Source organism: Syngnathoides biaculeatus, chromosome 2 (assembly GCF_019802595.1).
Source record: "Syngnathoides biaculeatus isolate LvHL_M chromosome 2, ASM1980259v1, whole genome shotgun sequence".
NCBI classification, from domain to species: domain Eukaryota; kingdom Metazoa; phylum Chordata; class Actinopteri; order Syngnathiformes; family Syngnathidae; genus Syngnathoides; species Syngnathoides biaculeatus.
Window position 1 is genome coordinate 17,861,176 of NC_084641.1, and position 20,294 is coordinate 17,881,469.

Genomic DNA, 20,294 nt, shown 5'->3' on the forward strand with positions numbered 1-20,294 from the left:
TGTGTTCTGATTCTGAAGTTGTTTCCCAAAATACATCCAACCCTGTGGCTAAAAAAAGAAAGAAAGGAAAAAGCTTTAAGCCGGCGAAGCAAAGAGAAAAAAGTGAGCAACATGACTCAGCAGAAAGGACATCAAGATTTTCAGTATTTTAAGTTTTGTTATATAGTTTTGTTCTCATCCAGTTAGCTAAATGGCTAACACAGCTATCATGTACTGTTGTGCGAAAACAATAACAGTGACACTGATTTGCAAACTTGTCACTGTAATGAAAGTAATTCCAAAATTAAATTAGTGCTCAAATAATATCAAACTTTCGTCAGTGAATTTCAAAAGTATTTATTCAGCAATATTTTACTGTACCTAAAAAAGCCAAGGCACTGCACAGATTTACAAGCGAACCCACTGTTACCTCATCATCCAAACTAGTTTTGACCTATTACACAGCATTTATTTTTAACCACACAATGACCAGAAAAGGTAATCATAACATTGTTCTTCAGATGGAACTGATTAATTGCATTTCAATGGGAAAACGTGACCTCGGTTTGCAAATGTTTCAAGCTGAGAAAAGGGTCACAGAACAAATTAAATGCATAGCCCGAGGTTCCACTGTACTGAATTTTGAAATCGGACTAATTGTGCTGATTTATGGTGATTTTAATATCAATCCAAATAATCGGGAACGTTATTTTTTTTTAGTAGTACTATATGTTTTAACTGAAGCCACAGGTTTCAGCTTTGCTCTTATTTTGAAAGTGATACCGTAGCTTTTGTTTTGAAAGACAGCCGGAAGCACACCAGAACCAACTTCCACAGACTCGGCTGTCCAAGTTTGACGCCGCCAATCAGCGACGTTAGCATTAGCTTTAGCAGGGCAACGTCGTCGTCACGATGGCACTGAGCTCGCCGGCATCGAGTCAGCATGGACAACGCTGAGCGGGACGACGCAGTGGCGGAGGCCGAGCAGAGGCCACCGAGTAGCGGGGATGAGGAGCTGGACGAGGCGCTGCGGCGCTGGATGCGCTGGGACAAGGTGAAGCCGCCGGAACTACAACAACATCATCCGCCCCCGGCTGTCCATCACAGCGGCGCTGTCACTCACTTTGATTTCACAAGTGACTTTTGCTGCGTTGTCGACAACAACAACAACGAAAAGGCTAGCACACAGCTCTCTCACTCCTCCAAAAGAAAATCGTTTGTACACAATGTTGATGAACGTCATCAACAAGAAGAGCTCGTGATTATTTTAATGAGATTCTGCGTCAATGCGGAAGTAAACGGCAACTTTTGCGGGATTTGCGTTGTGGATTTGTACGAAGCTTCTGGAAAGTAACCGAATGTTGACCCACCTCACCTCGTTTGGTAAAGGTCATGAACCCTGACGTCTAAATGTCAACATGAAGCCTCACTTACACGTCACATGACACTCTACACACACGCACACGCACACTAGTGAACATGAGAATACATCGACACTCAAATGGGTCATACCGCATAAATCTGGAAAACTTCAAGGACGCACATGCTGTGAATATGACCACACACACAGACACACACGCGACAATACTCAAACATTCACAGAGACATACGCAATGAACGCACTTTATATATATGTATATATGTGCGCGTATGTATTTTTGTTGCAGAACGAGCGGACGCGGGCTCAGGCGGTGGCTTTGCTTGGGTCGGTGGGCGTGTCCGAGCTGCGGCGCCGATTCTGCTCCACGTTGTCGTTTGGCACCGCTGGACTGAGAGCACCGATGGGGGCGGGTTTCAACCGCATCAACGACCTCACCGTCATCCAGTCCACGCAGGTCTGTCTGCATTTTTGAAACACGCTCACTGCCATTGACGAAATAGCCCATGGGGTGGCTGTCAATTAGTTTTGTAATTGTGTGTGTGTGTGTGTGTGTGGTGTGTGTGTGTGTGTGTGTGTGTGTGTGTGTGTGTTGCAGGGGCTCTGCGCCTACCTGCTCAGGTGTGTCCCGGACGCAGGGCGCAGAGGCGTAGTGGTGGGCTTCGACACCAGGGGGCAACCTGAAAGCGGATGCAGCAGTCAGCGGTAATTAGGACTGGAGCTGGAGCGTTTCCCTGCAGTGTCTCTTGCCAAGGAAATCTCACTTTTCCTGTTGTCGCCGTGGAAACGGCCCATTTCCTGCTGTGTGGTTTGCCATGGAAACAACTTCTCTAGTATTGTTTCTTTGGAAACAACACACTGACTGGCATGTGTTGCATGTAAACATCACTTTTCCCTCTGTTTGCCCTGGAAACAGTTGTGTCCCTGTGATGTATGGCAAAGGAAACATCACATTTACAGCTGAATGTTGCCATGGAAACGGCTCATTCACCGTTTCCAGTTGAAACAATCCATTCATTGCTCTGTGTGTGTGCGCGCCCGTGTCCTTGGAAATGGCTCAATTACAGCAGTATGTTTTGATGGAAACCGAATACAGCTGCATCTGTCACGATGGTAAGATTGAGATATGAGTGCGTATGCGTGATGTTTGCAGGCTTGCGTCATTGGCGGCGGCTGTGATGCTGACCAGAGACGTCTGCGTGCATCTCTTCTCCAGCTACGTGCCAACGCCGTACGTGGTGAGCAGACGTGGCGTTGCTTCCTGTGGCAGCGTTGGCGCGTGCATGCTAGATGCCGTGTCGTGTGTTGCAGCCCTTCGCCGTCAAGCAGCTGGGCGCCGCGGCAGGTGTGATGATCACCGCTTCTCACAATCCTAAAGAGGACAACGGCTACAAGGTGTACTGGTGCAACGGCGCTCAGGTGACGGCGCCTCACGACAGCGGCATTACGGCGAGCGTGAAGGAGCATCAGGAGCCCTGGAGCGCCACCTGCTGGGACGTCACACTGGCACAGCGCAGCCCGCTGAGGAGTGACCCGCTAAGACGTGCGGACGCCGCCTACGTGCACGCCATCACCAGCCTCTGCTGCAACAGGTGAGGGGTTGCCAGTGAAGATTTTTGTATGATCACAACACATGAACTGTGGATGTGTTGTCATGGAAACAGCACTTCTGTTACCATGGCAACATCACATTTTGCAGCTGCACGTGGCTCCATGCCATACAGAATTTAAGGTTGTCAAACAGGGACAGCACCAGTGTAGCGTGTGTTGGCATGGAAACAGCAGCTTTTCTGTGTTTTTCTGGAAAGTGCACACTTACAGACAGAACATAACTTTTACTGTTGTGATTGTGTTGCCATAGAAGCAGTACTTTGATGACAGTCGAGCATATGCCCCTATCATCACATTTACTCATTGACTGTCATTGACATGGCAACATCGCACTTACAGCTGCATGGAGACAGTCGCTACCAAAACAGCATCTTTATTGTTGTTGCAATGGCAACAGCATATTAACAGCTGCTTGTGTCGTCATGGGAACAGCACATTTACAGCTCTGTGTTACTGTGCGAGAGGGGGAGCCTCTCCTGTGAGGAGGGCGGGGTCACGTGACGTGTTCATGTGTACAGGGAGGCGAATTCAAGATGTCCACTAAAGTTCGTACACTCGTCTTTCCACGGCGTCGGTCACGACTTCGTCCAGCGAGCCTTCGCCGCATTTGGATTCCACTCGCCGCCCATTCCCGTCCCCGAGCAGAAAGACCCCGATCCACAATTCCCGACAGTCCACGTTCCCAACCCTGAGGAAGGCCGCTCTGTCCTGGTAAGACACCACCACCGCCGTTGCCATCTCCTCCTCCTCCGACACCGCCACCTCCTCTCCGCTACTCGTTTTCAGGAGCTGTCGTTTCGTCTAGCTGAGCGGGAGAACGCCAGCGTGGTCCTGGCGACTGATCCCGACGCTGACCGTCTGGCGGTGGCGGAGCTGAGCGAGAGCCGCGAGTGGAAGGTGTTCTCCGGAAACGAGCTGGCAGCGTTGCTGTCGTGGTGGATGTTGTCGGCGTGGAAGCGCACGTGCAGTGACGCCGCCGCCGCCGACCTGCGGAATGTTTACATGCTGACCACCGCCGTCTCCTCCAGGATCCTCCACGCTCTTGCCCGTCACGAAGGCTTCCACGTGGAGGTGAGCAAAACATTGGGAAGTGCAGTATTTTGTGATCAAAACATGTTTGAACATAACCCATGCTCGTGAAGTGTAACTTTTGAAATGGAATTAACAAGTAATAAGTACTTTTCTGTGTCCTTCTAATTTTTGGGGAGTCTGTAAAAATTGCCTTTTTTTCTTATTCTAATTCGAGACATACATTTAGAGTATTCGCCAGGGATGAGAATTTTCTGCGGATTCACGGAATTCCCAGTTTTTTCATCAGAAATTGTCATTTTTGTGAAACGTGTAAATCCGCTGAGGAAATTTGGAAGGGGGGTGGGGGTAGGTCATGACGCGGGGCAAGACTGTGATCAAGACCGGCCGCCAGCATCTATCGGTAACTCCCATCGGGAAATTAGTCACAGCTGTGATAGCGGAAAACGGCATTGCTATCTGTTTGCGTTAAATTTGGTGTTTATAATAACGACGACATTCCGATTTCCGGCAGCATTTTGGCGGTATTTCGTCTGTATTTTCACTCTGATGTTAACAATTCATAGAGAAGCATTCTGTTTACTACAGCATAGTTATAACTTGTAGACATTCGTGGGCATATGTTATCGAGCGGTCTGCACGTTTGTCACTATGGCGAACGTCTTGGAGCGAAAAGATGAAGATCGTGCCAGGGAAATTGATAAAAACCACGGGATAAAAAACTGCTTCAGATGGGCATGGCTTTGAAAAAGTGGGACCGTGCAGATAGGAACGAAAACGGTATCAACATGTCTAACCGAACACATACAAATAATGGACGTTCGCTGCAAAGTGCTGTGCACTACGTGTTCCGATAGGAGCTGAAAATATAGAATATCCAATATCCATATCTAAACCAGGAAACACAAAGGTGTACGTTGGACGTACAGTAAATATCTCAAATATTATATAACTGACAACTATTAATATGTTGAAGCCCATCTGTAACACTGGCCCTGTAGATCATGCATTTTATTACTCACTTTTATATTTTGTGATCTCTCTCTCTCTCTCTCATTTATTATGTGTGTATACACACACACGTGCAAATTACTTGTGTACTCATTTTTGAAGCACAACTCGTAAGTGCAGTAGCCCATTTGATATAAATTTCACTCAGTCTCCATTTTTATGTCTGAAGTTTGGCAAAATTATTTTGGTTGTTTGGACTTATATTTGAAGTTTCCAAAATATTATGATTGCTACGTATTTAAACTGTTAGAAGTAACCAGATGTCAGCATTTAACAGTGTGTTTTATAAAAGCAACCCCCTTTGAACCCCCCACCCCCGAAGGCAGACATTTTCCGTGTTTTTTCCAACTTGATCATTCTCATCTCTGATTCTCCTGTAAAAAGAAAAAAATGGAAATAAAAAGTCAACATTTCCTCATCAACAGGAAACCCTTCCCGGCTTCAAGTGGATCGGGAACAGAATTCAAGAACTCACCGCAGAGGGAAAGACCGTCTTGTTTGCGTTCGAAGAGTCCATCGGTATTTTTATTTTACTTCCATCACGTCATCGACCGCGCCGCCATCGCGCTGCCTGATCCTTGACATACATGTGCGCGCGCAGGCTTCTTGTGCGGCAGTGTGATTCCCGAGAAGGACGGCGTGAGCACAGCGGCGGTGGTGGCCGAGATGGCTGCCTTCCTTCATGACAGGAAGCTAAGCCTCCAGCAGCAGCTGCACAACATATACCACATGTAACGAGACACTTATTTCCTGTATAGACGCGCATTAACTTCATGTGTGACCTCTACTTTCTGTCATATGTGGATGCTCAGCTGCTACTTGTTTGAAAGCTCTACTTCCCGTTTGGCACATACACTTCCTGTGTTGGACAAATCTCCCGTACTGCGTCTTTGGGCGCCCTTCTACTTTCTGTGTGTACTGATCCCGTGTGAACTTCCTGTGCGCAGGTACGGCTGCCACGTGTCACTGACGTCTTATGTTACGTGCAACGACGCTGTCGCCACCCGCCGCATCTTCGCTGGCATCCGAGACTTCGCCGGCACTGGCGCGTATCCCGACGCGTGCGGCGGCGTACGCGTCGTCCACGTGAGAGACGTGAACACGGGATACGACAGCAGTCAGGACGACTGCCGCTCGGTAACGCACTTTCTTACTCGGCTTGCTTTCTTCTCCTCGCCCATTCCACCTTTCTACTTTTTTATCGAGGTTCAACTCCCAGCCCACCTACATGTACTCCCCGTGCCTGCGTGGGTTTTCTCCAGGCACTCCAGTTTCCTCCCACATCCCCAAAACACACAACATGAATTGAACACTCTAATTTGCCCCTAGGTGTGATTGTGAGTGCGGGTGTTTGCCTCAATGTGCCTTACGATTGGCTGGCGACCAGTTCAGGGTGTACCCCGCCTCCTGCCCGTTGATAGCTGGGATAGGCTCCAGCACTCCCTGTGACCCTTGTGAGGATAAGCGGCTAAGAAAATGGATGGATGGATATCCTAAAACAACAGGTCCATCTAATCTTTGGCCTTCTTTTCCTCCTCCTTCCTTCTCCTCATTCCTCTCATTATACTCCTCTCTTCTAATCCTTGTCTTCCCTACTTTTCCTTCTTCCCATCTACACCTTTATTTCTTCCCCTCTAATCATATTTTTTCTTTTCATTCTTTCCCTTCATTTCTTCTTTGTCCTTCTTATTGCTTAACTCCTTCTTTCTTTCCCCTTCCTTCTTTTTCATTTCGACCTTCCATCTCTTCTTTCCTTCTGTCCATTCTTCTTCCTCCTCTTTTGCTTTGCCTTCCTCACACTTCCTTTGCCTACCCTTTTCCTTCCTTCTCCCCATTCTGTTTCTTACCCTTCTTCCTTCACTTCTTTTTCTTTCCTTGTCATTTTTCCTTCCTTCCTTCCTTCCTTTCTCTCCCTTCCTTCCTTTCTCTTCCTCCTCCAGTTTTCCTTATCGTCTTTCCTTCTTTTTCCCTCTTCTCTGCTTTTCCACTCCCCCCTCCTGTCATTAAATTTTTTTCCCCTACCCCCCCCCCCCCGTTTCCCCGGCTCAGGTGCTTCCCGTGAGCAGGAGCGGTCACATGATCACCTTCACACTGGAAAACGGCATCGTAGCCACGCTGAGGACGAGCGGCACCGAACCCAAAATCAAAATCTACACAGAACTGTGCACTGCGCCCGGAATCAGGTCACATGATTCTTAGCGTGTTTTTCATTTACTTTTTATTTTTAAGCTTCACATCAAGAAAAAAAAATGTCCTGGTCAATTCCAGTTAAATGTTTTACACCAATTACCACCTGAAAATGAAAATACAGTAGCGTAGCATCACGTTCATCAAAAACAAGGCAGACATTTCATTTCTCAAAACCGTATTTATTGTTAGCTACTGTAGTATGAAGCAGTTTGAACATTAACACTAGAATATAGGAAAACTTTAAAAAATGCACTTAATGATTTCATTAAAAATGTATTGCACAATAAAGTGACATAAAAATGTACCCAAAATAATGTTAAAAAACAATTTCTTCAAGATTAAATGGTAATGTACAAAAAAGTGAAATACAATTGAACTGTACTTGAAATTGTACTTGACTTGAAAGTAGTACAAAATAAAAGGAAAGATATATTGTATTGGATTTAAAAAGGTTTATGCCACTGCAACATTAAGCACAGTTTAAACAAACACTTCTTAAATATACAAAAAAAATAAATAAAAATTCTGGGTTTAAAGAAAGTGCGAGCCACTGTAGCCAAGGAAATAATGCAATTATTTTATAATAGTAACAGCAATGGACCAGGTAGACGTGGCCGGCCAACCGTCAGAGTGTGACATCACTTCCTATCGACTGCTTTGCAGTGAGACGTCTCACGTGGAGGCGGAGCTGCGCACGATGACGGAGGCGCTGCTGGATGACTTCCTGGAGCCCGAAAAAAACAACTTGCTTCGCCGCGCTGTCTAGCTCTGCCGCCCCCTCCCCTGAGTTCGCTTCCTGTTCTGTTTTAGCAAGTATTTAAGACTCGAATGGCGTCGCTTGACGTTACTACAGTGATGATGACAAATCCAAAGTGAATGTTTACATGCGTGAAGCGTGAAAAGATTATTGTACCTTTATTTATTTTTCTAAAGTTTCAGCTTCCTGTGTTCACAAATGTTTGTCCCGCAATAAACCTGAAAAAGTTTAAAAGACTTAAATGTTGTTTTTGTAAGTGGTAGTTTTCCATCAGTGATTTAGTTTGTCGCACGTAAAGAATGACATTTTAAAGTTTGTCCCCCCCCCCACTTGTTTCAATGAAATCTGAACACGTCGTTCAAGTAACATCGGTTGATGACGTCACATCAAAGTGCGTCAATGTTTGAGTTGTGGTTAACCATCAACGGAGCCGCCATTTTAGCTCCAAAATAACCCCAGCTGTCAATCATCTTCCTCGGTGAATACTCCAGGTAGGACTGTTATTCTTATTACCCTTATACATTATTAATGAAGTATAGTATTTATAGTTGACCAGATTTACTGACCTGCTGTGACAACTTTTTATGTATTGAAAAGAAATAACATGCCCACATAATACTTGTAATTTTTTACGATATATGTTGGTCAGATCTTGTTATGGTCCAATGAAACCAAGGTTCAAGTTTGACTCTAATTCCAAAAAGTACATTTGGTGCAAACACTGGACTGCTCATCGCCAAAAGAAAGCCAAACGTAGTCATGCATGGTGGTTGGGTTGCTTTTCTTCATGCTTTTTTAACATGGTAATGCGTGAACACGAGGAATACAACTACATGAGTAATATTTAGAAAATGCTGAGGAGAATACACTGATGCTCCTTATCTAATGACAAGTGAGGTGAACTACTTACTGAGCCACAGTCTCTACCCACCCAGCGACCCATTTGTCCATCCTACCCAACAACCTTCTTACAATGTAATTATCATTTTTACACTGACAGAAGGACTACCCAACCAACTTGTCTATTTGTCCACCTATCCAACCATCCATCAATCCTTCCTTTCTCCTAACCTACTTGCCAGTCTACAATCTACCAATTGGTCCACCCTTTCTTTCCTACAAGCAATCGACTTCCCAACTTTCTTACTAAGATACCCTCATCTCTACCTACTTCTTTTTTTGTCTGTCCTACTTAGTAATGTTACCAACGTCCCTACCAAGCTGACCATTCTCCCTGCCTGCTTGTCCACTGACCGATGGATCAATAGATCAACCGACCATACATCCATTCATATTCTGGGCAGGGTTGCAGGAGTGCTGGAGCCTATCCCAGCGATCTTAGGGTAGGAGGCAAGGTACACCCTGAAATGGTTGCCAGCCAATCGCAGGACACACAGAAACCAGTCACACTCGCAATCACACCTAAGGCCAATTTAGAGTCTCCAATGAATACATGGTTTTGAGATGTGGGTAGAAACTGGGATTCCTGGAGAACATGCAAACTCCACATACTGTAGGCAGGGCCAAGATTTGAACCCCCATCCTCAGAATGGTGAGGGGAATGCTCTAACCAGTTGCTCCACCGTACTCCCAGATCAACACACCTGTTGCCCTATTTCCTTCCTCCTAACCTAAATTAACCGACCTACCTTTTGACTCCACCTCCAAACAAGCGACCAACCTGATAATTTGTCCATTCTGCCTACTGACTTTTACCAACCAACCCTTGCTACCGACTTTGTCACTAACCTGGCTATTGACTGAATGATCTGACATTTACCCATCCAACCTCCTTATCTTCCTTCCTTTCTCCCAACATAAAAACCGTTTAGCCAGGCTACCTGCCTACCTAGTTGTCCATCTACCTAATAACCTTTTTACCTAAACCTACCTACCTACCTAGTACCTAGCAACCAGCCAAGCAACCTAACCTGCCTTCCGCCTTTGTGTCTTGCAGAGATGTTGGCATCCATTGCCCAAACAACCTTGCTACTGGTGCTCAGTGCATCCCTGGTGGAGAGCACGGGTGAGGATTGCTTGGCCGTCGCTAGCTGCTATTTAATGCTAATGCTCTTGCTGACGCCCGTTGCCCTAGTGTTTCTGCAGCGCTCCTCGGCAGGGCAGATCCTGCGCTCAATCGCCGCCACTCGGAGGCGACGAGCCAACTCCAAGGTTCTGGAGGAGCTGTTTCCCGGTGACCTGGAGCGGGAATGTTACGAGGAACGGTGCTCCCAAGAGGAGGCCGGCGAGATCTTCCAGTCGCAGGAGAAGACGGTGAGACCTGTTTTCTTCTTTCAAGATACTCCTATGACATGCTGCTGTATTCTGTTGTCGCTCCCCAGCTGGAGTTCTGGTTCCGATACACAAGTAAGTCCACCCCGACACAAGAATATACATGAACAGGAAGCAATGATGTTCCCACCTCGGTGAACAGGACGTTGTGCTTCCGCAGACTTGAATCTGTGTGCAACCAATCCTTGTGTGAATGGTGGGAGGTGTGTGCTGGAGCGAGGAGACTTTGTGTGCCTGTGTCCACCCCGGTACCACGGCAGCACCTGCCACTTGGGTGAGTACCGCGACTGCCTGCCTTGTTTACATACTAACACTGATGTGGCTGCATGGATTTGAAACAGGAAAAAAAAATAAAAAAAGCAAAATTAAACCAGTGTACAGTTTCAAAATGGAAGTATGCTAAAAACCATAGAAAAAATAAATGTTTTTAACTTAGATTTAACAACATTCCCACTTGGGGCTGACGTCATTTCAATTGGCAACGTATTCCTTTTGTGTCCAGCTCAATAGCTAAATCCTGCTTGACCATGTTTGGTACTAGATGACAAAGATTTACCTAAACTCAGAACACAGAAATTACAAGCAAGAGTGGACTTTTATTGTATATTCAATAAGGTTTACAGAAGATCTAGAGGAAAACACACAAAGGGGTCTAACTAAAGAACGAAAATACAAATATGATAAGATGAAGGCAAATACACATGCTAAAAAGGAAATGGAAAATCGCATGTTGGACTAAAGTTGGAAGCGTATTTCCTGTGTCCAGTTTGGACAGGAGAGAACAAGAGAGAGGACAAAGTTGAGATTCTGCCTGAAGCTAGTCTTCATCCATCCATCCATTTTGTTAGCCGCTTAACCTCACGAGGGTTGCGGGGAGTACTGGAGCCTATCCCGGCTGTCAACGGTACACCCTGAACTGGCTGCCAGCCAATCGCAGGGCACATCGAGACAAAGAGTCGCACTCACAATCGCACCGAGGTGCAATTTAGAGTGTCCAATTAATGTTGCATGTTTTTGGGATGTGGGAGGAAACCGGAGTGCCCGGAGAAAACCCACGCAGAGGCACGGGGAAAACATGCAAACTCCACACAGGCGGGGCCAGTATAGAATCTGAGACCTCAGAACTGTGAGGCCAACGCTTTCCAGCTGATCCACCGTGCACTAATATTGTAGTCTGGCAGGCGTTTGTTAGTCATGAGCCGGCTCTTATCATTGGCTTCAAAGGTCTGGATCTTTGAGCTGTTTCATTCGTAACCGATACATCATTAAAGAGCATTAAAATAAACAGGAAAATATGGTCATAAGAGAAAAAAAACGTTTTCTGTCTGGGAAGTTTTCTCCCAAAACATCTATTCAGAGTATCAAAAACTAATCCTGAATTATGTCTCGAATGGCCGCCCCATCACCTAGAGTTGCTGTCATGCGGCTATAGAAACGGCGGTTGCCTGCAGTACTGCACCGACCTGCCAGGGGGCGCTGGTGTTCAGTGTGGCTGTGCTGAGGGTTTCCGGCTGGATTCTGATGGACAAAGGTGCTCCAAGACAGGTACGGCCCACATCTGTGACACATGTGGCCAACATACATGCAGCCACCCAAAAAAGACACCACAGACTCAGACATGCACGTAACATTAAGTATGGTTTGTCTTCCACACGCGGTGGTCAGTGGCGTTTCCCTGTGGCGTCCAGCAGCCGGCAAAATTGCAACCAGGACGCTCCCTCTTGAGGCTCTTTGGGAACACCAACGACACTGAGGGAACTGACGCCATCTTGGACGAGGCCAATTTCACAACTGACGCCATCTTGGACGAGCCCAATTTCACCGCACAAATGGACACCTTCTTGAAGTACCCCATTGTCGCCACGGAAACAGATGCTATCTTGGATGACACCAACGTCACGATGAAAATGGATGCCATCTTAGATGATGACCAGGCCATTCGCGTCAATTGGACTCAGAACGCGGACAAGCCACTCAATCCTCGCATTGTCGGGGGAACCCTTGAGAGACTGGGAGGAAGTCCCTGGCAGGTGAGCGCACGTGCGGGATGGGAAGCCTTCCAAACAGGACGGGGATCATTCGGTTCTGGAGATGGGAAAATGTTCTGTTTCTAGTACAGGGATAGGAGGGTTAGGGTTAGGGTGCTAAGTGCTTTGGTTTGTGGGAAGGGAAGACTTTACCTTCCTGGATGGGAAGTGTTCTGTTTCAGGTATGGGTAAGACTTGTTCCTGGGGTAGGAAGAATTCTGTTTCAGTGATGGAAATTGTTCTGATTCCGGGATTGGCAGTGTTCCATTTTCAGAGAGGGAAAAGTTTTGTTTCAGGGATGGGAAGTGTCCAGTTTCAGGCACTGGAAGTTGTTTTTTAGATTGAAAGCATTCTGATTGTCTGCGCTTCGTAATTGAATCAGGACTTGTTTGTTTTTAGAGGGGACATGCATGATTTCTGCCACTGTAATTTAGGCTTTGCTTTGAAATTTGAAGGCTTAAGGCCTTTTTATACACCTGCGCTCGCACGGTCGACAACGGCCGCATCGCATCGCGTGACCTTCGCGTTTCCCCGCGCAGCATCTCTGCGTAGCTTACCGCACACACGTCAAAAAAAAGTTGCTGCGCAGAGAAAGGCGAGGAAATCATCTCTCGTGATTGGTCCTTTTTTGTCACATGCTTTGATGACTTACTCGGGGTTCCTCCCTGCTCTACATAACACCTACCTTGGAATGTTCTCGGTTGATGTTGCAGAATAATTAAACAAATCATCATCTGGTCATTTAGGTCCATTTGCTCAAGCAGACACTGTTTCACGGTCGCCGTTGTTGTTGTTGTAACGGAAAAGGAAAGTTAAAAACGGCTGCCAGAAATAACCACTAAGTGGTTTGGAAAGTCTGCTGTGTGGCGTCCTAGCCAATACCAGCCATAGCGACACCTCTGACTTGGAGAAGAACTGCAGCACGTTTTCGTGAGTTGCGCTCGAGTATCAAGCCAAACTCCGTGTGGGATAGCTGCAGTGATGACGGCACGTTTCGCGCACGGGCGTGTATGAAGAGGCCTTAAGACTTGACACTTGTGACTTGCACACATAAAATGTGACTTTCTCCCATCTGTGCTGCCTTCAGGTCCTCATCCACCGCGCAGACGGTTACGGTTTCTGCGGGGGAACGCTGGTGTCGGACCGCTGGGTGGTCTCAGCTGCGCACTGCTTCCAGCAAACTGCCCACCACGTCACCATAGGTCACATGACACCCTCACGCTAATTGACACAGTGGTGCTAGCATAATTTTTCCACGGTGTGAACTATAGTTAGGCTATATGTTAGCCTCAGTGTTAGCTACACTATATTTAGACTATATGTGACCCTCCGGCGCAAAACTGATGGGAAGTGCTGCGTTTGAAGTTTTAGCTCGTAAACCATTGGCTGAGTGAAAAAGATTTTCACATTTGATACATCAGAATATTCATTTTTGTATTATATCTTGGGGAGGGGGGGGGGTGAACCAAACTCATATCAGCAGGATTTTAATTGGAGGTCCAAAGTAATTGCATAAAGAAAACAAATGTTTAACTTAGATAGAGAGCCCGTGCACGTGACGTCAGCATTTTCACAGCGCCATATTGCCGGTCAAACAGAGCTGCTCAACATTGTGGGGGACGTTGAACCAGAGCAGATTTTTCAAATTCCCCGAGACTTGTTGTCCTGTTGATTGTCACAACAGACGAGACAGATATTCAAAGAGATCATTCTATGGAATAGCAGCTGAAAAGACCAGAAAAGATCGATGGATATCGGTAATTAAACGTGATGGCTAGTTCCCAACCAAAATACACACACGTTTGTGTAGTGATCACTTCATTTCAGGTAGGAATTATTCTTAATCTCAAAATTCCCATTTACTATCTATAATGCCTAGTTGACTGATTTGGAGAACAATGCGTATTTAAAAAAAGAAAATAAATCGTCTGTCGCAGAAGAAGGTTTATGGAGGTTTACGTGTGGCAGCGATACGCTTCCGTGGACGGAGGAGCCGTCTCCATCTGCTTTTTTTTTTTTCAATCATAGTTAATGAATGCAAGTTTGTGTAAAACCAGGGATTATTTATTTAAATACTGGTATTTGTATTGAAAAAATCTGATTGGCGCCATCACTATGTGGGATTTATTCTTGATTGAGAACAGATTCAGCAACGAAGTACTTTTATGCGTCCAGACTTTTCTACACTTCCAAACTCTTCCGTGTAAATCTCGACGACTTACTCACCACATGTGTCGATCCAGTTATCCAAAACAAGCAGAAGCGGGTTAACAGTCCAATTTCTTATCGGCGAAAACATCGACTTCGGCATTAAATATGGGTCCTCTATGCCAAGTGTCTCTCTTTTTCCATGTACCTTTGTTTATTATCACCTTCTAAATGTTTAACGGTATCGGACAAAACTCTGGTCGTCTTCCTATAAGACGTATTTTCGTTTTGTCTCAATGGACTTAGCATTGAACAATGCCTTGTTTGAGCAGCAATATGGCCAGTCACGTGATTTCAGTGACGTAAGTGCACGAGCTCTATAGTCATTTCAAAGAAGAAAATAGAAAACCATATGTAGGGCAATCGTGGCCCCTGTACTGTGTGCGTTGGTTCTCAGTCTTGGCGGTGGACCCATGATCTTTGCCTAAAACCACTTTTTTAGAGCATTGGGTTAGGCTTTTTCCTGTACAGTCTCTTGATCCACAGTGCATGATTGTTGGCAGAGTGTTTTTTTTTTTTTTTCCTGAAAGGCTTCATTGCGTTATCTTTATCTATAAGCACCGTCTTTGTGCATTGCTATAAGGCCTCTTTTTGTTCCATCTGTCCATAAAATGTTAGGATTCCCTTTTGTGTATCAAACAAGTTTGACAAGTAAAAATGTTTCAATTGGTTCATTTAATTCAGGAGCTATTCCACATTTAATACTTAAATTTAGGTCCCAGTAAGGGTGAGCACAACTGTAAATAAAGATCACATCCCATTTGGAATTGATTTGAACTTCCTACCTTAATATATATATATATATATATATATATTTTTTATTATTGAGTGGGTACCGTGAAATTTGCATAAGTAAAACATTTTGAGAACAACACTAAACGGCTACTGTCCGTCTACACAAGGAAAACCAAAGCATGTCTGGTATCACCAGAAAGCTTCTAGTTCTCTCCGGCTGCCGATCTAATTCAAACCGACGTCATTACACATATAAACTAACGAGGCCGTAATAAAAAACATCCATGTTGCTCAGCTAAAGCTGAAACGCTGCTTCTGGTCTTTAGACAGCCATATCTTCACCAAATCTTCCCTGATTGCCACACTCTGTACATCACAGGTGTCAAACTCAAGGCCCGGGGGCCAGACCTGGCCCGCGGCGGCAAATCATGTCCATCAACGTCCATGATTTTTTTGTTGAAATCTGTACCATAATTCCAAATTGTCCCATCATAAATGATAACGTTGAGCTATTACAAGCATTTTTGTGTAACCGAACAACAATAGTTGGGAAAAACCCATTGGCCATGATTTCTGACTCCAAAACCCGTTCATAAATTTCATGTGTAAATATGATGAGGCGGTTAAAGATTTTTCACAGCCATAGCAGCCCTCAGAGGGAAGACATAAGTACAATGTGGCCCGTAACAAAAATGAGTTTGACCCCACTGCTGTACGTGATTGGAAAGCATTTTAACGTCTTTTCAGAAAAGGTATGTAGCTCAAAACAGAGCTGTGTGTTTTCCGATTGGTTTCATGTTGTAGGATCCAATTTGTTAGCCGCAGGTTTGCCATTAAGAATAGCCACGGGTTAGCCAGACGTGAGCTACAGTTTCTTGAAGACGTGCTAGCCACCTGTTAGCTAAACTGTAGTTAGGTAGGTTGGTTGTTCGTGATGTGTTGCATCTGTTGTGTGTGCAGGCGACTTTGACAAGCAGCGTCGCGATCCTGGTGAGCAAACAATTTTGGTCGAGGAGGTCGTGCTTCATCCTCACTTCCACGACTTCACGATGGACTCCGATGTGGCTCTGCTCTACCTGGCCGAGCCCGTCGTCAGGGGGCCCACCGCCATCCCCGCCTGCCTGCCGGACCCCCACCTGTCAAAATACCTGATCAAGGTCGGCCCACGTCAGCATGCTTGAAAAGGACTTATAGCATCCAGATAGCTTGTATTTATTTCTGGATAGCTTTGCTCAAGAAAATGAAGCTGGCAGTCATTAATTCTATCTGTTTTGGAGCAATCAGTAATTAGCTAATTACCCCGGGAACACCCATTTTTCCCCAAAAATTAATTGGTCGCACGCTGAACTCTTTGTGTAGACAAATGCACTAAAGTACCAGTATTTACTCGTCACAGTCGGGCAGAATCCTCCCAGCTCCAAAATGACAGTATTTTTTTATAATTTCAAACAAAATTACATCTTGATTGAATTTCAGTACACAGCTTTGTTCAAATGATGTGACCACCATACAGAAAGCCTTTAACGTCATAAAAGGGCATTGAGTGGCAACCAGTTCAGGGTCTCTGATGACAGCTGGGATAAACTCCAGCATGCCTGTGACCCTTGTAGGGATAAGCAGCTCACAAAAGGGATGGATGGATGGATGGATATATATATAAATATATAAATATTGTGTATTATTTAATTCTCTTTTTGTTTTTGTGATTGTTCAGGAGGACAACCGGGGCCTGGTGACGGGATGGGGGGCCACCCACTACCTGCGCCGATCTTCCCGATTCCTCAGGAAGGTGGCGCTCCCGGTGGTCAAGCACCGCACCTGCATGCAGTCAACAGAACAGGTGAGCCTCGGCGTCACACTCGTGCCGTTAACAGCGTGCTAATAGCGTGTGGCCACCCGCCCTGCAGGTGATCACAGACAACATGTTCTGCGCAGGCTACGTGGATGCCGGCATGGATGCTTGCAGCGGGGACAGCGGCGGCCCCTTCGTGGTCCACTACCGGGGAACCTGGTACCTGACGGGTGTGGTCAGTTGGGGTGAGGGCTGCGCCGCCAGCGGCAAATATGGCGTGTTCACGCGTCTTGGGAACTTCCTGAGCTGGATCAGGACCACGATGGAGAGGGTGGACCGGAATGCCACCCGCAGTTGAGACTTCTCTTCGTTTAACGGATGGATGGAGGAAGTGGGCCAGGTCAAGTGTGGATGTGTGTGCAGTCAACTACCTACTGCAGTATTTTAGTCAGTTGAGCATGACTGTAATTACAGTCACGAGGTTGCAAATCAATGTGAATGTTAATGTTTTTGCTCAGGTGTTCATGCTAGCTTTGTTAGCTGCTCTGTTTACTGCTCAAGAACAAACTCGGTTACAAATAATATTCATCAATTTTCTATACCGCTTATCTTCGTTAGGGGGTACTGATGAGCTGGTTGACTTTGGGTGAGAGGCTGTGTACGCCCCTGACTGGTCACTTGGTCAATGGCAGGACACAGACGGACAATGATTTGCACTGACTGAAGCTTAAAACGTGGGAGGAAGCCAGAGTACCCAGGGAAAACCTGCACAAGCACAAGGATCACATGCTAACTCCACACAAGGGAAGCGAGATTTGAAACAGTTTTGAGGCGAATGTCTGAACCACTTACCACTGTGCAATTAAAAAATACTAATTATGGTTTGATATTAGCAAGCTGTCTTTTCTGATTATGATGAACATGATTGCATTGCTTTGAGAGACAATTATGGCTGAAAATATTAAAAAGACTCCAAAAAAATTGTTTTTAAACATTTGGTCTTCATCAGAGCAATTAGCTTGATGACTTCCATCCATCCATTTTGTTTGCCGCATGGAGAAAAACGACCAATCACACCTCGGGACAATTTCGAGTGTCCAATTAATGCTGCATGTTTTTGGGTTGTGGGTGGAAACCAGAGAAAACCCACGCAGGCACGGGGTCAACATGCAAACTCCACACAGGCGGGTCCGGGATCGAACCCGGGACCTCAGAACTGTGAGGCCAACGCTTTACCAGGTGAGTCACCGTGCTGCCCGAGATGACTTCATTTATGCTAAATTGTGGAACTCCCTTTTTTTTCTCTTCCTCTGCGGCTTAAATGGTTTTAGTTTCAGAGAAACGCTCAGAACACAATTATTACTATTTAATATATGTCCTCAATTAAAATGTTTTAGCAATTGCAAACATGCCAACAAAAGGCTGATTTGAAACTTATATCTGATAAGCTATTTAGTTATCAAGATGTAGGGACAAGTGAAAAAATCTTTTAGCTTACGAGCAATCTGGTATTTAAAATCAATCAATCAATAACCTTTAATTGACCAGGTTAAAAAAAAAAAAAAAACTCACATTTACTAATTGGTGCGGACACACAGATTTGTGTTCAAAATTTGATGCAGAAAATGCAGATTTATCAATATGCTCATACTTGTTTTTGTTTGTACGTACTTTGCGAGCCAATTTAGAACATCCTCACTGTATGTGATGTTTACGCACTTGTAATGCACCATCTTTTGCCCAAAATACACATTTTGCAAACATTGTATTCATTTTTTTCTGTCACGATATGTTCACACAGAATTGCTTTCTCTACAAAAGGTAATGTGTGAGAGTGCACCCACCCAGAGAACTGCAAAGACAGAGTGAAACCGGCGGCTTGTAAAATGGATATGGAATATGAATATGGCTGAGCTAAAAATAGGAGATGCTACAATGGAAGGAACACAGAAGGTTGTATTTAGTAAACGGTACGTTTGTTCCCGTGATTGGAAGAAGCGGATACATTGAATGTTTTTTGCCTGAGGTTTTCCAAACCCCAAAGTCCCCCATATTGCAAGCCGTTTTACAGCATTTTCACCGGTCCTTTGAGACCCCTAGAATATTAGCTTCTGAAACAATATAAGCATTGAATATATCAAAAGATGTGGGGGGTTTTTTTTAGAAAAAAAAGAAAAGAAAAAATATTTTTTTTCCATTTTTTTCCCATCGGAAAATGTATTTCTCTATGTTCAGTATATATATACTGAACATTACTGAAGAACGGGAAAAGCTAGAAATACATTTTTCGATGGAGAAAAAATAGAAAAAAAATATTTCTTCTTTTCTCTTGTATATATATATATATATATATTCAGTAAGAATATACGTTTGTTTTAGCCAAAACACGAGTTTCTGAGGAAAAAGCAGAGAAAATTAGCTTTTTGTGAATAGAAGCACGGTATGACAAGTACAAAAAATACTGACGCCCATATTCTTGGCTTTTGTTACACCTAAACTATAAAACAAAAACAAGGCTTGCGAAAGCCTTTGGTCGGCCAAATTATCATTTTAGTTAGATTATAGAGCTAACATTGTGGGTAGAGCTGTTTTACATGGGATTCCCCCATTTTGTTTCACCATCACGACACAAACATTTTAGTTACCACGACACATACTCAAATATACATTGTGTGGTGGCATAGCCGTAGAGCATTGGCCTCACATTTCTAAAGACCGGGGTTCAAATCCTGCCCCCCGTGTGGAGTTTGCATGTTCTCCCCGTGCCTGCATGGGTGGTTTTCTCCGGGCACTCCGGTTTCCTTCCACATCCCAAAAACATGCAACATTAATTGGACACTCTAAATTGTCCCGAGGTGTGATTGTGAGCGCGACTGTTGTCTGTGCCCTGCGATTGGCTGGCAACCAGTTCAGGGTGTACCTCGCCTCCTGTCCGTCGACAGCTGGGATAGGCTCCAGCACTCCCCGTGACCCTTGTGAGGATAAGCGGCTCAGAAAATGAATGGATGGATGGATGGAGGGATGTGTTGGTGGCAAGTGTGAATGCCTCGTGACTGGCTTGCGACCGGTTCAAGGGTTGTCCCCCGCTTCTCGCCTGAAGATAGCTCGGATAGGCTCCAGCACAGCCCGACCAGATCCGACCCGACCGACCCTGCCTGTGTACTGACCTCTGCTTGCAATTGACATCTTCTTCTTGAGCTGTACCTCATCTCTGGAGTCATGCGTTTGGGCCCTATTCCGTGTTCTGCCCTGGACATTATAAAATGAATCTTCATTTTAGGAATT

At 45.3% G+C, this 20,294-nt stretch overlaps 2 protein-coding genes across 8 annotated transcripts; both read left to right on the forward strand.

Moving 5' to 3' along the window:
* Window positions 1-776: 776 nt before the first annotated feature.
* Window positions 777-8,191, forward strand: pgm2l1 (phosphoglucomutase 2-like 1). Of its 4 annotated transcripts, none has more exons than XM_061838518.1 (12): window positions 777-1,033; window positions 1,647-1,814; window positions 1,956-2,062; window positions 2,511-2,595; window positions 2,669-2,949; window positions 3,487-3,679; window positions 3,755-4,039; window positions 5,434-5,527; window positions 5,610-5,739; window positions 5,956-6,145; window positions 7,058-7,191; window positions 7,786-8,191. In XM_061838518.1, exons 1-12 carry the CDS (start codon window positions 923-925, stop codon window positions 7,832-7,834), a joined length of 1,827 nt encoding a protein of 608 aa, XP_061694502.1. In that variant the 5' UTR covers window positions 777-922; the 3' UTR covers window positions 7,835-8,191. The 4 variants fall into 4 exon arrangements, with proteins under 4 accessions (XP_061694502.1, XP_061694493.1, XP_061694512.1 ...); XM_061838509.1 differs by having other exon boundaries at window positions 778-1,033; window positions 7,862-8,191; XM_061838528.1 differs by lacking the exons at window positions 777-1,033; window positions 1,647-1,814; window positions 1,956-2,062 and adding an exon at window positions 2,091-2,470 and having other exon boundaries at window positions 2,574-2,595; window positions 7,862-8,191.
* A 114-nt stretch (window positions 8,192-8,305) lies between these two features.
* Window positions 8,306-17,974, forward strand: LOC133510528 (coagulation factor VII). 4 transcript variants are annotated; one of them, XM_061838549.1, is made up of 11 exons: window positions 8,306-8,446; window positions 9,913-9,981; window positions 10,051-10,229; window positions 10,298-10,322; window positions 10,408-10,521; window positions 11,658-11,792; window positions 11,913-12,277; window positions 13,362-13,476; window positions 16,178-16,374; window positions 16,932-17,057; window positions 17,125-17,974. In XM_061838549.1, the coding sequence occupies exons 2-11, from the start codon at window positions 9,915-9,917 to the stop codon at window positions 17,365-17,367; spliced, it is 1,566 nt and encodes a 521-aa protein (XP_061694533.1). In that variant the 5' UTR covers window positions 8,306-8,446; window positions 9,913-9,914; the 3' UTR covers window positions 17,368-17,974. The 4 variants fall into 4 exon arrangements, with proteins under 4 accessions (XP_061694533.1, XP_061694551.1, XP_061694541.1 ...); XM_061838567.1 differs by having other exon boundaries at window positions 17,153-17,371; XM_061838557.1 differs by lacking the exon at window positions 8,306-8,446 and adding an exon at window positions 8,552-9,298.
* The last annotated feature ends 2,320 nt before the right edge of the window (window positions 17,975-20,294 follow it).